The sequence below is a fragment of the Acanthochromis polyacanthus genome, chromosome 5 (assembly GCF_021347895.1).
Source record: "Acanthochromis polyacanthus isolate Apoly-LR-REF ecotype Palm Island chromosome 5, KAUST_Apoly_ChrSc, whole genome shotgun sequence".
NCBI classification, from domain to species: domain Eukaryota; kingdom Metazoa; phylum Chordata; class Actinopteri; family Pomacentridae; genus Acanthochromis; species Acanthochromis polyacanthus.
Genome location: NC_067117.1, coordinates 26,073,618 through 26,088,532, shown reverse-complemented (window position 1 = coordinate 26,088,532; position 14,915 = coordinate 26,073,618). Strand labels below are relative to the sequence as shown.

The following is a 14,915-nucleotide window of genomic DNA, read 5'->3' as shown; positions in this document are numbered from 1 at the left end:
GAAAAGTTTATAGTCCAACTGTTTTCTGGGTCTCGGGAAAAGTAGGTCTAATAACACACTTTCTGTATGTCTCTGAGAAAAAAAAAAAGGCACAGTTTGGCCCCTCAATCAAAAGCCCAACCAAGCGAGGTACTCATGTTCACAGTATTATCTCCATGTGATAAGTCATCACCATTACAATCATATAGAACAAAATCTAGAGAGTCTAAATCCAAATGTGTAGTACTTCTACAGTGTCTACACAGGGTGCATGTAAAACCAGCATGTTAGCAGCAGCTTGCAGAGTCCAGTCTGTTCAAGTGCAGCTTTTAATGTTACCCACCTGCCTTTGGAAAGTCCAGCACACAATACCAGCATGCATGAAGTAGAAGAAATCTCACTTTAAGTGCAAAAGTAGCTGAAAAGGCTTCTGTGTAGGAACACAGAGGGACTGAGCTACACTTCTGGTGATGCTTTCAAAACACCAAACAAGCAGCCATTTTAGTGACAGTGCAGTGACAACCAACAACACTGAAGAAGAACAAATAAGTAAGTCAACTGTGTCTACTGAGCAAGTAATACCTGCATTGTTGGTTTACCTCAGAGTTCAACCTTAATGTGTCTATAGCCTGTAAATTTTACTTTAACAGTGGATCACACGATGACTTGAATGTGAAATGAGTTCCTTGTTGTGATCATCCTGCAAATAATTACCACCACTCTAGTTCTGGTTGACTTTCACTCCCACAGCAGGTAGTTCCTTTTCAACAACAACCCTGCATACTCCCCTGTATTTCACCAAACACAGTAGCCAATCTGGTGAATATAGTAATGTGCGTGGCAGCTGAAACACCAGATATTTCCCTCAGGATGTTGTGTAGAGCCAAACACAACTAAATGAGGAGTAAATATAGCACCAACATTGTCCATTTTACAACTCACATGCAGTTGCCAGTTTATTGAGTCCAGCTAGGTAAAAATTAATGCATTCTCACACAACTCTGCAATAGTCATCCCTTCATGAACGCTGCATGCCTCAAATCAGCCACCACAAGGAAAATTTTTAAGTTTGAGGATTCGCATCATGCAGGAAGGAAGCCCTGACATTTTTTTTAAATTTCTTTTTTTTATTTTTTTGCAGTCAATTATTCATTTTTATAACAGAACCAAAACAATTCCCCTACCACTAATTTGAGGGAACACGATCACTGCGTCTTTTGTTAAGCTCCACCCAAGACGATTGTGATTGGTTTAAGGAAACACAAACAATCCATAGTGTTTTCTTTACCTACAGCAGAATGATGATGAGGTGGAAAGTTGAAGAGGTCAGGGACAAATTTAAGGAAGATGGTCTGTGGGATGTTACCCCACTTATAGAATGTGGTGCAAAACTGCCCTAATGGGAAAATAATCTCAGATGTGCTGGTGAAAAATGACAGACTGTGGTAGCCTGCAGAGTTCTGTTATAATCAGGCCTTCGTCAAATCAAGGCCAAACAATAACTCGGTGGTGGGACGTACCAAAATAGCAGAGTCAAAATTCTGCCTAATCAGCCCGCTGGTATGACCCCACTTAACTGTCCCCTAACTCAAAATGAGGAGAATGAGCCATCGCCACTCAAACCAATGCCAAAAATAAATGATGTCCTGAACAGGACATACACTTTGTCTCAAGAGCACCCAGCCAAGATCGCAGACCAGAGGGAATAATGCTTGTACAAGGTTAAAGTAAGCAGTGGAAGGTTACAGCAAAAGCAAATTTATTGTCCAGAGTTAGGGTCAGGGTTCATGCACAGCTCATAAAGCAAGTGGAGTTTCAAACTAAATCTATGCATGCGTTTTCTAACATTAGTTAGCAACTTAACTAAATCATTAGTCAAAAGGAAGTAGAGGCCATCTTCGAGAACAAAATTGTTGGGGCATTATCTAAGTATTCAAGGTTAAAGCTACAGTTTGTGTGCATTCATGCAGTGTCTTCAACAACTGGTGTACCATTTAATATGTGGGTTTCACTGAAATGGAGACTTCACATAACATGAATGCCATTTTGACGAGCTGTAATTACACCGTTAGTAGGTAGATTTTTTTTTTCATGTGAATGTATGCATGTGTTTTCCACCATCAGTCAGTAAATTAATTCAATCATCAGTTGAAATTGAATTACTCCTTTTCATTGTGTGTGTTTTAAAGTCTTTCTATAGCTTTACGCAATGCTGGAACTCTGAAATGAATTACCTAACTGGATATGACATTCACTCTCTAACTGTAGATCTCAGCATTAGACAATCCAAATTACAATATTTGATGTTTTGAAACCAAAGTGAAACATAATTGACTGTCTGTTCAGTACATTTGCGGGCACCGAGCCCAGCCCTCTCTGATTCAAATGATCCATTAAAACAGGATTTGTGAGGCAATTTAAGCTCTAAATTAGAATAATTAGAATATATGTCACAAGATCCCAGTAGACCTCTTTGGGAAAAGCTTGGCATTGTGAGAATTTGAACAAATATCTACCCACATGCGGCTGACACTTTTGTCAGAAGAGTTAGTCCCATCCAGCTGCCTGAGATAATTAAAGATTTAACGCTTGTTTTTTTTGGTTGTTTTTTTTTTTTTTAGATAGGAATGGGACACACATGATTAATAAAAAACATTTTACATTGTGGAATTCTGCACTTAAAGAGGCTTCAAAATCTACAAATCATTATAACTTGAGCTTTTTTTAAGATGAGAAAGTTGTGAAATACATTTCTATGATAAAGAGCTGAATATTTTTAATGGATTTTCCCTGTGTTGAGCATGAATAGTCCAAGCTGGGCTAAATTCCACTGTCTTGTTCCCCATCATGGTGCTTTAAGCTCCTGTCTCATGGCTGCACCAAACACTGGCATTGACCCCAGAGCTTCTTTACAGAGATCAGGCCACCGGGGCGAACCTCAACATGTAGAATATCTGGGTTATAGTGATGCATGATGTGCACACTTTGTCCAATTTATTTATTTTTTCGATAGCAGCTCTGCGACAGCCTTGGGTGCGTAGCTCTTTTGGAGACTAGAGCAGCTGCCAACAGATATCTTCATTCTCTAGATTACGCCGTGCTGCTCCAACACATGCAGTATTTTAATGTCAGAATATTTCCACATTGTCACCATCGGCGGTGACATTCAAATGGGCGCCTGCTTATTGTACTGTCAGTCATTCTGGGATTAATGTCGACTCCTTGTTTGAATATTCCTCGTAGCACTATTATTTTACCTTTTCTTCATCCTACCTCGTATGCAATGATCTTCTCACTGCTGGACCTGGGGGGAATCGGCTCCCAGTACACCTCGACCTCAGAGGCAGAGAGAGCGCGGGCCCAGACTCTCGACGGGGCCTCAGAGGGCTCTAAATGGGATGAATCATGAATTATGCATATTTGCAATTAGGAATGAAAGCATACATTTTTGCGGAATTCCCATGATCAACTTTGTGAACACGCTCACCTTCCTCTGCAGAAAACACTCTAACAACTCGGCTGAACGGTCCCTCTCCCACGCTGTTGTAGACGCCCACCATCACCTCGAACTGCGACAGCGGTGCGATGCTTTCATTTCTGTAAATATATCTGGATGCATCGGGGGATGCCAGCACTGTCTGGATCCAGGTGCTGCTGCCAAGCGGGCGGAAAGCCACAACATAGCCAAAGTCCTCTCCGCTCTGCTGTTCCTCTGGAACCGGCTGAGATGGGGACAGAAAAAGTTACGCCTTTGACCCAAACAACTGTCAGCAGAAATGAAATTAGGGAGTTGGATTAAAGTAAAGCAGAAAAAGCGCTTTATGTCTTACAAAGTGTTGAACAAATGCACCGATGCAGCACCTTTCTACTCTTGGGAGCACATCCAGAAAATGTAAAGTTGTCACCCATTTCTGGATTTACACATATGAAATTTGGACTGGCTCTGTATCTTCATTTTGATTTACACAACAAGGGCAGTCAGCAGGCAGCAAATCAGAAAAGCCCAGCCTTTAATTAAAAGCCATTCCACTGAAGCCAGACTGCTGCAGACACAGTAACTCTGCCACAATTCCATTCTCATCAAAAGAAGAATACTCTGTCACAATGAATGCCCACTCAAAAGTGCCCGTGATCCTCTTACCTCCCACATAATAACAAGTTCTCCTCGAGTTCCTCCACCACCACTAACGTTAACTGGTGCAACCTTGGGAACTAAGAAGACACAAAGGAAACGTATTCATGCCTCAGTTTGGACTGTTAGGTCTACTGCAGGTGTAGAATATTCTGCTAAACTGCACAGCTTTGAATGAGGTGATCACAGCTATTATGCAGAGCTTCTTATTTACACAAAAGGGGTTAATAACGCAGCGAAGGAATTCGTTTTTGTTGATAGCGGCATTACAACACTCGTGCGCGTTGCCGTTATTAGCCGAGCATCGTATGTCAGCCCCATGTGCGCGGCGCAACAGGAAACTTGTTCCCTTGTGATTGAATCGGCGGGATGGAATTACTCAGCGAACCAGCTCTAAAAAGACACTTTCATGTTTCATGTGCGAATAGGTTACATTTTTCTGTTGATGCAGCCATTTATTAATCCTGACATATGTTCCAGGGTGCTGACACACGTGAGCTTCGTGTTAATACTTAAATGTTAAAAAGTGTAATTCAATTTCCGCTTAGGTTGCGAGTAATCAAAGTTCTGGCATGAAAACGGAGCAGAGATTTCAAATGAGGAGCATCACAGGGAGCGCTGATAGAAAGTGAAGCTAATCAAACAGTTAAATTACACCGTCCAAGTGGGACTGATTAATTTGTTATGAAGAGAAACATCAAATTGAGAGGATACCTGCTGCTTTGGTTCGAATCTGTTTTGACGGCGTGCTGGGTTCTCCAACACCAACACTGTTGATTGCCACCACCCTGAATTCATAATCCACCCAGGGGTTCAAGTCTTTCACTGTTGCATGCATCATCTGTCCAGGCACAGAATCAGGAACTAGGATTAAAGAATTTAGAATTGAGATGTGTTTTTCTTTTTTAATATATATATATATATATATATATATATATATATATATATATATAAAGACATTTCAAAAACCAGTGAAGTACATCAAACTGAAATGATGACATTTGTAAATCTTTTAATACTATTCCAATTACAGTATGTCACCGGTCCAGCAACTCTGCACGCTCTGTAACTATTCTGGATATTGCACAGTAATATCTGAACCTCACAATGCAATTTTCAACACAAACGCAATTAAATAAATGGAATGAACAAGCTGTCAGAAGGGGTCGCTTCAGTTAATGTGACTGACAAGACTGAGCTAAACATCATCCTGCGGTCCGTTTGTCGTATTTTAAATCTTTTCCTTTGTAGAGTTAAACCAGGGTCGAGGTTACAGAAGGAAGAAATTAATTTGTGTCTGAGGAAAATAAGCCGGTAAGTAGTTTGGATTAGAAAGAACATTACCACAAGGCAGACACTTAAAATTTTAAACTTCACTTGAAATGTGCGTTAATGACTGAAAGACCTATACAGGTAAACAAATTAAAATAATCAGGACTTAAGAGAATTAAGGCCATAAAGCCTTAAAAAGGCAATTTTACTAAGCTGGAATAGAGGCCTCTGATACCATGTGGAGAAAACGCCATGAACTGCAAGCATAAAATACTAAATTAACTTTTCCTTGCTTGCATGGTATAAAAAGTGACTATTATAAGCTTTGACGATGTGATTTATTGTTGTGCCAAATTGCAGCAGTTAATTGAAAATTGCTGATTGTGTCTGTAATTGCATCAGTGTTTAGTGTGTTCCCTACAACTGTCTGATATTGGGTTTGTTCTTGTGTTTCTGTGTCTTACTAATAGTGTTCCTCCTAACAAGCATAAGCACATACTGTAATTATTTATTTTTTAAAAAAAAGAACGAACGACAAGAAATAGATTGACAATCTGTGGCTGAGCTCGTCCACTCTACAATTTCCCCCACACAGTAGCTGTTGAGTAGGAGCCTGACTGACCAACATATTGGCCAATATTCGTTCAAAAAGCAGTTCCAATACTGAAATATCAGCTTTATATTATCCTACTGAGTACATGTATGTCATATAACTTTAAATTTCTTTTTATAAATGGAAACTGCGACAAACAAAAGTCCTCTGAGGCTCTGAGGGGAGGCAAAAAAGTTGTCTCAGATTGGGCTGAAGTGTCAAATTTGAACAGAAAGGCTGTTATTTACTCGTACAGTGTAGTTTGAATCCACTGTTTCTGCATCTATCTTTATTGTAATGGGGCTAAAAAGTGATGATGTCTTGAGTTGATGATCGTTTTTGTTTAAATCTCTCTGCTGTAAGCTTAACCTCCAAAGAACAAGAATATGAGCTGCTGCAGTGAATTAATAACACTCCATGAGATTTCAGATGAGCTACAGTTTCAACACGCTACATCCTGTATTAAAATTAGAGACGGATGGTGTTGTCAACTTTATCTTTGCTATTCTTTCCCTCTCCCCTAGCCCCAGTCAGTCGGGGCACATGTTCATCCTCCCTGAGCCTGATTCTGCTTGAGATCAACACTTATTCATAGCACAACTTGGCATTTGTTGGGTTTTCCATGTAGAATTAAACTTTAAATTCAAAGTTAAATTAAGTTAATTGTATCCATTATTGTAAGCTCTTAGCCTTCACATTTCAGTTAGTTAAGTTCATTTGTGGTCTTAACCTTAACTCTTAATTTAATCAGATACATTTACATAATAAATAACACTTCAAGGTGTTAACCTTAATATTTAAACTTGTGCAAATACTTCATGTTAAATAAATTTCTCTTCGACTTAATGGCTGTTGTTTTTTTAGTGCTATTGAAATAACGGTGACTTGACTTGACATTTATCAACTGCAGACTGAGAAAAAAAGATGTGTAATTGTCTGTAAGATGCTTAAGATGAGCTCCTGACACCTCACTAAACTTTAAAAGGGCTTTTCTTTGTTAACTGCAGTACATCTGGGAAACAAGATAATGCCTCCTTAGTAATCATAGATTCACTTATTACATTACAATTTCTCGAAAATGCAACTCGTGAATTAGAAATAAAAGCGTCTGGCGCAGCTGTTACCTGTCCTCATGGTCTGCCAGCCTATAGAGAAGGGGGTCCTGGCCTGCACCATGTACATGGTAACAGGACTGTGGTTGTCGGGTCCAGAGCTCCAGGACAGTTGCACAGTGGTGTCAGTGATGTCGCTCACCACCGGGCTCTCCGGAGCCCCGGGGGGTCCTGCAACATCCAGACAAGAAGAGACACCTGCGTCAGTGTACAGCAACAAAACAAAACAAAAAAACTTCAGGTTCGATTGCATAGCAGAGCATCATCCCATCACAGATTTTAAGTGCTTCCTTCCTCTGGTAGCAACAATAGCTCAGGACTATGGGAGATATAATGGCCTCTATTGGGAGCACTGAATATTGCAGCTATACTGGAAGTCAGGTTAGATCATCGACTGTTTACATTTACTTAGACATTAGATTAGAGTTTTTTCAGCTTAACTTCCACTATCTCTTGTATTGCAATAGAGTAATAATATATCCCTGGTCACCCAGATGGAAAAGATGTGGATTAATGTTGATATCTTTTGTCTAAAACTTTTAGGCAATGGGTAATGAAAGTCAAACCGACATCCCTAGTAAATTGTTGCACCTTGTATAATTTGTTAACTTGTAAGTAATTTAGATGTCAAAATATTCTTAGTACATAATTTCAATCCCATGTCATTTTTGCAACCTTTAGTGAAACCCAAATCTTGCAAGCACTGTATAAAACATTACAAGACGAATGCAAAATGTCACATACAGATGAAAAAAAAAAAGCGGAATCTTAAAATGAAATCTAACAGACAAAATTAGATCACAAACTAATGAGTTCTGTTTATTTTTAATCGTTTTATGGTCCAGATACGACTGACACACGTAGATGAAGGTGTATTATTGCAACAGCTGCTACATTCACATGTACAAACAGGCTCTGCAAGAACAGCAGTCATCTCTCACTTTTGTCAGGATCACATCTGGTGAACGTTTCATTTTGTTTTTCACTTAAAATGACAAACCAAAGTGGCTTGAAGGCTGAAAGCATTAGTCAGAGATGCTGTGTTCACCAAGACTGCTGCATGAAGGTAGCAAATGCTCATTTTGAAATATTTTTCAGAGCATGTGTCAAATATTAGTTATATTTTCCAAAAACAAACAATAAATACATTTTGTTTTAATCTCTGCTTGTGATGTTGGTTGTTAATGTACAAGTTCCTCTTAAAAATACAAGTCACCCATGCTGGCAGGTTCCATTTTTGGTGAGACTTCAAAATAAGAGCATTCAAGAGGAGACAATATATAATTGTGAAAAAGGGTTAGAAATGTGAAATTCAGAAGTGATGTACTTTCTTAGAACGTTCATGTAAGCTATAATGTAGTAAGAATGTACTGTTAAGAGTGCTAATCAGGCAATACATGTCTAGCTGCTATCAGTTTTAAACCTATGGAATGCCATTTGAATTTGTGAATGGTATACACACGTGGACAAAATTGTTGGTACCCCTCAGTTAAAGAAGGAAAAACTCACAATTCTCACTGAAATCACTTGAAACTCACAAAAGTAACAATAAATAAAAATTTATTGAAAATTAAATAATCAAAATCAGCCATCACTTTTGAATTGTTGATTAACATAATTATTTAAAAAAACAAACTAATGAAATAGGGCTGGACAAAAATGATGGTACCCATAACTTAATATTTTGTTGCACAACCTTTTGAGGCAATCACTGCAATTAAACGATTTCTGTATTTGTCAATGAGCGTTCTGCAGCTGTCAACAGGTATTTTGGCCCACTCCTCATGAGCAAACAGCTCCAGTTGTCTCAGGTTTGATGGGTGTCTTCTCCAAATGGCATGTTTCAGCTCCTTCCACATATGTTCAATGGGATTCAGATCTGGGCTCATAGAAGGCCACTTTAGAATAGTCCAACGCTTTTCTCTCAGCCATTCTTGGGTGTTTTTGGCTGTGTGTTTTGGATCGTTGTCCTGTTGGAAGACCCATGACCTGCGACTGAGACCAAGCTTTCTGACACTAGGCAGCACATTTCTCTCCAGAATGCCTTGATAGTCTTCAGATTTCATCGTACCTTGCACACTTTCAAGACACCCTGTGCCAGATGCAGCAAAGCAGCCCCAAAACATTACTGAGCCTCCTCCATGTTTCACCGTAGGGACAGTGTTCTTTTCTTCGTATGCTTGGTTTTTGAGTCTATGAACATAGAGTTGATGTGCCTTACCAAAAAGCTCCAGTTTGGTCTCATCTGTCCAAAGGACATTCTCCCAGAAGCTTTGTGGCTTGTCAACATGCATTTTTGCAAATTCCAGTCTCGCTTTTTTATGAGTTTTTTTCAGCAGTGGTGTCCTCCTTGGTCGTCTCCCATGAAGTCCACTTTGGCTCAAACAACGACGAATAGTGCGATCTGACACTGATGTACCTTGGCCTTGGAGTTCACCTTTAATTTCTTTGGAGGTTGCTCTGGGCTCTTTGGATACAATTCCAACGATCCGTCTCTTCAATTTGTCATCAATTTTCCTCTTGCGGCCACGTCCAGGGAGGTTGGCTACTGTCCCGTGGGTCTTGAACTTCTGAATAATATGAGCCACTGTTGTCACAGGAACTTCAAGCTGTTTAGAGATGGTCTTATAGCCTTTACCTTTAAGATGTTTGTCTATCATTTTTTTTCGGATGTCCTGGGACAATTCTCTCCTTCGCTTTCTGTTGTCCATGTTCAGTGTGGTACACACCTTTTCACCAAACAGCAGGGTGACTACTTGTCTCCCTTTAAATAGGCAGACTGACTGATTATGAGTTTGGAAACACCTGTGATGTCAATTAAATGACACACCTGAGTTAATCATGTCACTCTGGTCAAATAGTTTTCAATCTTTTATAGAGGTACCATCATTTTTGTCCAGGCCTGTTTCATTAGTTTGTTTTTTTAAATAATTATGTTAATCAACAATTCAAAAGTAATGGCTGTTTTTGATTATTTAATTTTCAATAATTTTTTATTTATTGTTACTTTTGTGAGTTTCAAGTGATTTCAGTGAGAATTGTGGGTTTTTCCTTCTTTAACTGAGGGGTACCAACAATTTTGTCCACGTGTGTAAATTCATACATAAAAAGTATGAGCATATGCCATTATAACTGAGGCACGTTTGATTACTGCAGTGAGGGTAGCTGAGGCTTCGGCTCAGGTGGTAAAGTGGTTTGCAAAGTGCTTTTTAGAACCACAAAGGTTAATAAGGTGACATAAGTGCAGGCCGTTTTAATATTTAATTACAAACTGCAAAATTAGATGGAACACATATGGAAAACATAATTTGCCCCTCACCTTCCTCATAAACAACATGAATCATGCTTATCAGTTTCATATTTAATTCCTATAATTGCGTCGTGTTAGAAAAATGACACTTTATTTATAGTAAATAATTGCAAATCAGACTATAATACTATTATAAGACATACAAAAAACACATGGAACCTACATACTTACATGGAGCCATTTGGAAATCTTATATAATTTTTTGTGTCTCTTTCACACAAAAAATTATGTCTATCTGTACCTGATAGATGTGGATGAAAACAGTTCGATGTAGTGAAAAAAAAAACGTTATCAGGTAAAGTATGAAGTGTTTTCAAATGAGAGAAACACTTTAAAAAATGTATTTTGCTGCTTGAGGCAAAAATGGATTCACTTATTAGAGGAAAAAAAGGCAGTTCTGAATGTTTTCCTTCTAATCTGGCAAGTTTCACCAAAGCTACACGATTTAATTCAATTTAATTTTCCATCATTAGTGATTGTTTATTGTGTCCAATGCAGACAATAACCAACTGTATTCCCTTAGGGCTGTTCAAACCAATATGTAGTGCAAATATAAGCTCCATTTGGAGTAGACTGAGCTTACTTTGCTCAGTAAGCCTTTTCTCTTACTCTGAATTAGTGCTCTGTGTGGGCGTGGTTTGGCTGGTTTGCTCATGCTGTTTGTGCTTATTTGTTTGTTGTGCAGCAGTCATGCTGCGACGGCAGTATCAGAAATGTGTGCACTTAATTTGACCATATGCATGCACTGATGTCCTGTGAGAACAGTAAAGAAGAGCAAAACATAAAGGCTTGTTTATGGAGCCGGGTCTAATCAAGTGAAAGGAGAGCACAAAAGGAAGCAACATGAATGACATGGGATTTGATAAAGCAAGGCAGCGTATTCAGGTTGGACACTCATTTTCCTGCTTGGTAATAAACTCTACGTTATTATTCAAACAGCCGGGCCTGAACTTTCTCCCTCCATTTGATTATGTATTCCCATTTAACTGGCTGTGATTATTTGACGGTTTGAATCGTATCAGTGTGGCTGGTTGAGAGTGCTACACACTCCTTCAATTTATTTTCCAGGACTTTTCTTTTACAGCTTTGGTGTCTTTGTGAATGAAAGCAGCTGCGCTCGGTTGTGGAAACCTCACATTTTTACAAGCAAATTCTTCATGGTTATAGGTCAAGTTTTCAAAATGTTTTCAGTAGTTTTCAGACTGTTTTGGATTCATAATAGAATGAAAACAAAGAAAATAAGGCTGTGACTTTTTACTCAGAACTCACAACCATTTCAAAGTGAGACAAAAAGGAGCATGCAAACAAGAACGATTGGTTTTATTTTTGGAAACATTTTTACCTAGTTTACGGACCAATGTGTATCTGATAAAATAAACCACTAAGATTTTCAATAGAGAAAACTAAAAGTGGATTATGTCTGATTTGACAGTTGAAGCTTATGTGATTGCTTGTTGTAACAGCTTGAGCTCCGATTATGAAACAGCTAAAAAGCTGTGTTGAACAAAAAGGTGTCAAGGCAATATTTCAGCCAAACTACTGCTTAATGTTGATTTCATACCAAAGATGTGATCAGATAATGTATTAAAAATAGTAATATCACTCAAACAAACTGGATTAATTACCTTTATGTACAAGTTGGCACAGTTGAGTCATTCCTTGTTGGAAAGTTCACTGATCATACGAACATGCAAATGTGATTGATGGGAGTCGTAAAAATACTGTACAACCTTAATGATACCTGACTGAACATGCTACTTGAGGAGGCATGTGTATAATTTTGCAAATGTGTTACAAATCAGTCACAGGCCCATGATTTTTCATTTCTTACGGAGCAGAATGCATGACATGTAAAAACTATGCTAAGTGACAAACATCTTTATGTTCGAAAAATACTCCTGGAATTTTTTCTAACTTTGTGCCAAAACCACCTTTCTCACCACCCTTACTTGCAGCGTGAATGAATCCTATTGATATTTCTCACAGCTTCTTAGCATCACACTGCACACATGTAAAAGTGGTGTTAGCTTGATGACATTTAAGAGAAAATGTGCATCTTCTAACTGGAGCACACTGATGCTCTCCCATATGTCAATAAGACCTTATGTGTAAGGGGAACTCAGGTAATCCACTGTTTGCCTGATCCAAGCTAATTAGATTATTTTAGCTCTATTAGCTCCACTTGCTCTACTGCACATATCAAGATACTACTGAGAAAGCATTTAAATTTGACACCATAGAATGCTGTTTGACGGCTCGGCTAACTGTCTTGCAGCACAGGTAATGTGTTGACATTTATCAGGTATTCCTGGCTGAATGGAAGTGCTATATAACAGGAACAGTAACTATATTTATCCAACTGCTAACCAGAAAGGATGTTGCTCTTCTGTGAATCCTTGAACTAAAAGTTCAGTCACGACACTCATTCACTTAGACTCTGACCAATTAGTTTAATCACCATTCCATATACAGTGCCTTGTGAAAGTATTCGGCCCCCTTGAACTTTTCAACCTTTCGCCACATTTCAGGCTTCAAACATAAAGATATAAAATTTTAATTTTTTGTCAAGAATCAACAACAAGTGGGACACAATCGTGAAGTGGAACGAAATTTATTGGATATTTTAAACTTTTTTAACAAATAAAAACCTGAGAAGTGGGGCGTGCAATATTATTCGGCCCCCTTGCATTAATACTTTGTAGCGCCACCTTTTGCTGCAATTACAGCTGCAAGTCGCTTGGGGTATGTCTCTATCAGTTTTGGACATCGAGAGACGGAAATTCTTGCCCGTTCTTCCTTGCAAAACGGCTCGAGCTCAGTGAGGTTGGATGGAGAGCGTTTGTCTTCAGCTCTGCCCACAGATTCTCGATTGGATTCAGGTCTGGACTTTGACTTGGCCATTCTAACACCTGGATACGTTTATTTGTGAACCATTCCATTGTAGATTTGGCTTTATGTTTTGGATCATTGTCCTGTTGGAAGATAAATCTCCATCCCAGCCTCAGGGACAACAGGTTTTCTTCCAGAATGCTCCTGTATTTGGCTCCATTCATCTTCCCATCAATTTTAACCATCTTCCCTGTCCCTGCTGAAGAAAAGCAGGCCCAAACCATGAGGCTGCAACCACCATGTTTGACAGTGGGGATGGTGTGTTCAGGGTGATGAGCTGTGTTGCTTTTACGCCAAACATATCGTTTTGCATTGTGGCCAAAAAGTTCGATTTTGGTTTCATCTGACCAGAGCACCTTCTTCCACATGTTTGGTGTGTCTCCCAGGTGGCTTGTGGCAAACTTCAAACGAGACTTTTAATGGATATCTTTGAGAAATGGCTTTCTTCTTGCCACTCTTCCATAAAGGCCAGATTTGTGCAGTGTACGACTGATTGTTGTCCTATGGACAGACTCTCCCACCTCAGCTGTAGATCTCTGCAGTTCATCCAGAGTGATCATGGGCTTCTTGGCTGCATCTCTGATCAGTCTTCTCCTTGTTCGAGGTGAAAGTTTAGAGGGACGGCCGGGTCTTGGTAGATTTGCAGTGGTCTGATACTCCTTCCATTTCAACATGATTGCTTGCACAGTGCTCCTTGAGCTGTTTAAAGCTTGGGAAATCTTTTTGTATCCAAATCCGGCTTTAAACTTCTCCACAACAGTATCTCGGACCTGCCTGGTGTGTTCCTTGGTCTTCATGATGCTCTCTGCACTTTAAACAGAACCCTGAGACTATCACAGAGCAGGTGCATTTATATGGAGACTTGATTACACACAGGTGGATTCTATTTATCATCATCAGTCATTTAGGACAACATTGGATCATTCAGAGATCCTCACTGAACTTCTGGAGTGAGTTTGCTGCACTGAAAGTAAAGGGGCCGAATAATATTGCACACCCTACTTTTCAGTTTTTTATTTGTTAAAAAAGTATAAAATATCCAATAAATTTCGTTCCACTTCACGATTGTGTCCCACTTGTTGTTGATTCTTGACAAAAAATTAAAATTTTATATTTTTATCTTTGAAGCCTGACATGTGGCGAAAGGTTGAAAAGTTCAAGGGGGCCGAATACTTTCGCAAGGCACTGTATCCGTGGGATAACGGAACCAATACAATGCATTATGAGGAAACATAACATCAACACAGCAATATAATCGCATACAAAACTCTGGCAGCTATTAGTCCATCCCAAAGACAGAATAGAACCGGACGATAAATGTAACATCATCTACGAAATACCGTGCAAATCATGTAACAAAACATAATTGGTGAAACAGGCAGGTCATTTCACACAAGAAGAAAGGAACACCAAACAGAATGTCAAAAGGAAACAACTGGACGCCTCACAAGAGCACAAAAACAGAAAGCCGAAAAAGAAAATAAAAAAATCAGCCATCACGGATCACTGCAGAAGACAAAACCACATTATGGACTGGGACGGGGGGAGGATTATAGCCTCAGAGACAAAGAAACAGAAACGATGGATCAAGGAAGCCATCAAAATCAGCAAGCGGGCGGGCTGCACCAT

The 14,915-nt window shown here is 39.2% G+C and overlaps 1 protein-coding gene across 7 annotated transcripts in view; it reads right to left on the bottom strand.

Moving 5' to 3' along the window:
- Positions 1–14,915, bottom strand: part of LOC110954496 (contactin-4) — a 133,735-nt gene that overhangs the window by 17,088 nt on the left and 101,732 nt on the right. For 6 of the 7 annotated variants that reach the window (XM_051948581.1, XM_051948582.1, XM_051948580.1 and 3 more), the window contains 5 exons: positions 7,100–7,258; positions 4,826–4,975; positions 4,121–4,191; positions 3,467–3,701; positions 3,253–3,368 (listed from right to left, as the gene is read on the bottom strand). In XM_051948581.1, the coding sequence (XP_051804541.1) occupies positions 3,253–3,368; positions 3,467–3,701; positions 4,121–4,191; positions 4,826–4,975; positions 7,100–7,258 (731 nt within the window). The remainder of the gene's footprint in view (positions 1–3,252; positions 3,369–3,466; positions 3,702–4,120; positions 4,192–4,825; positions 4,976–7,099; positions 7,259–14,915) is intronic. The other variant, XM_051948586.1, reaches the window with a different exon arrangement.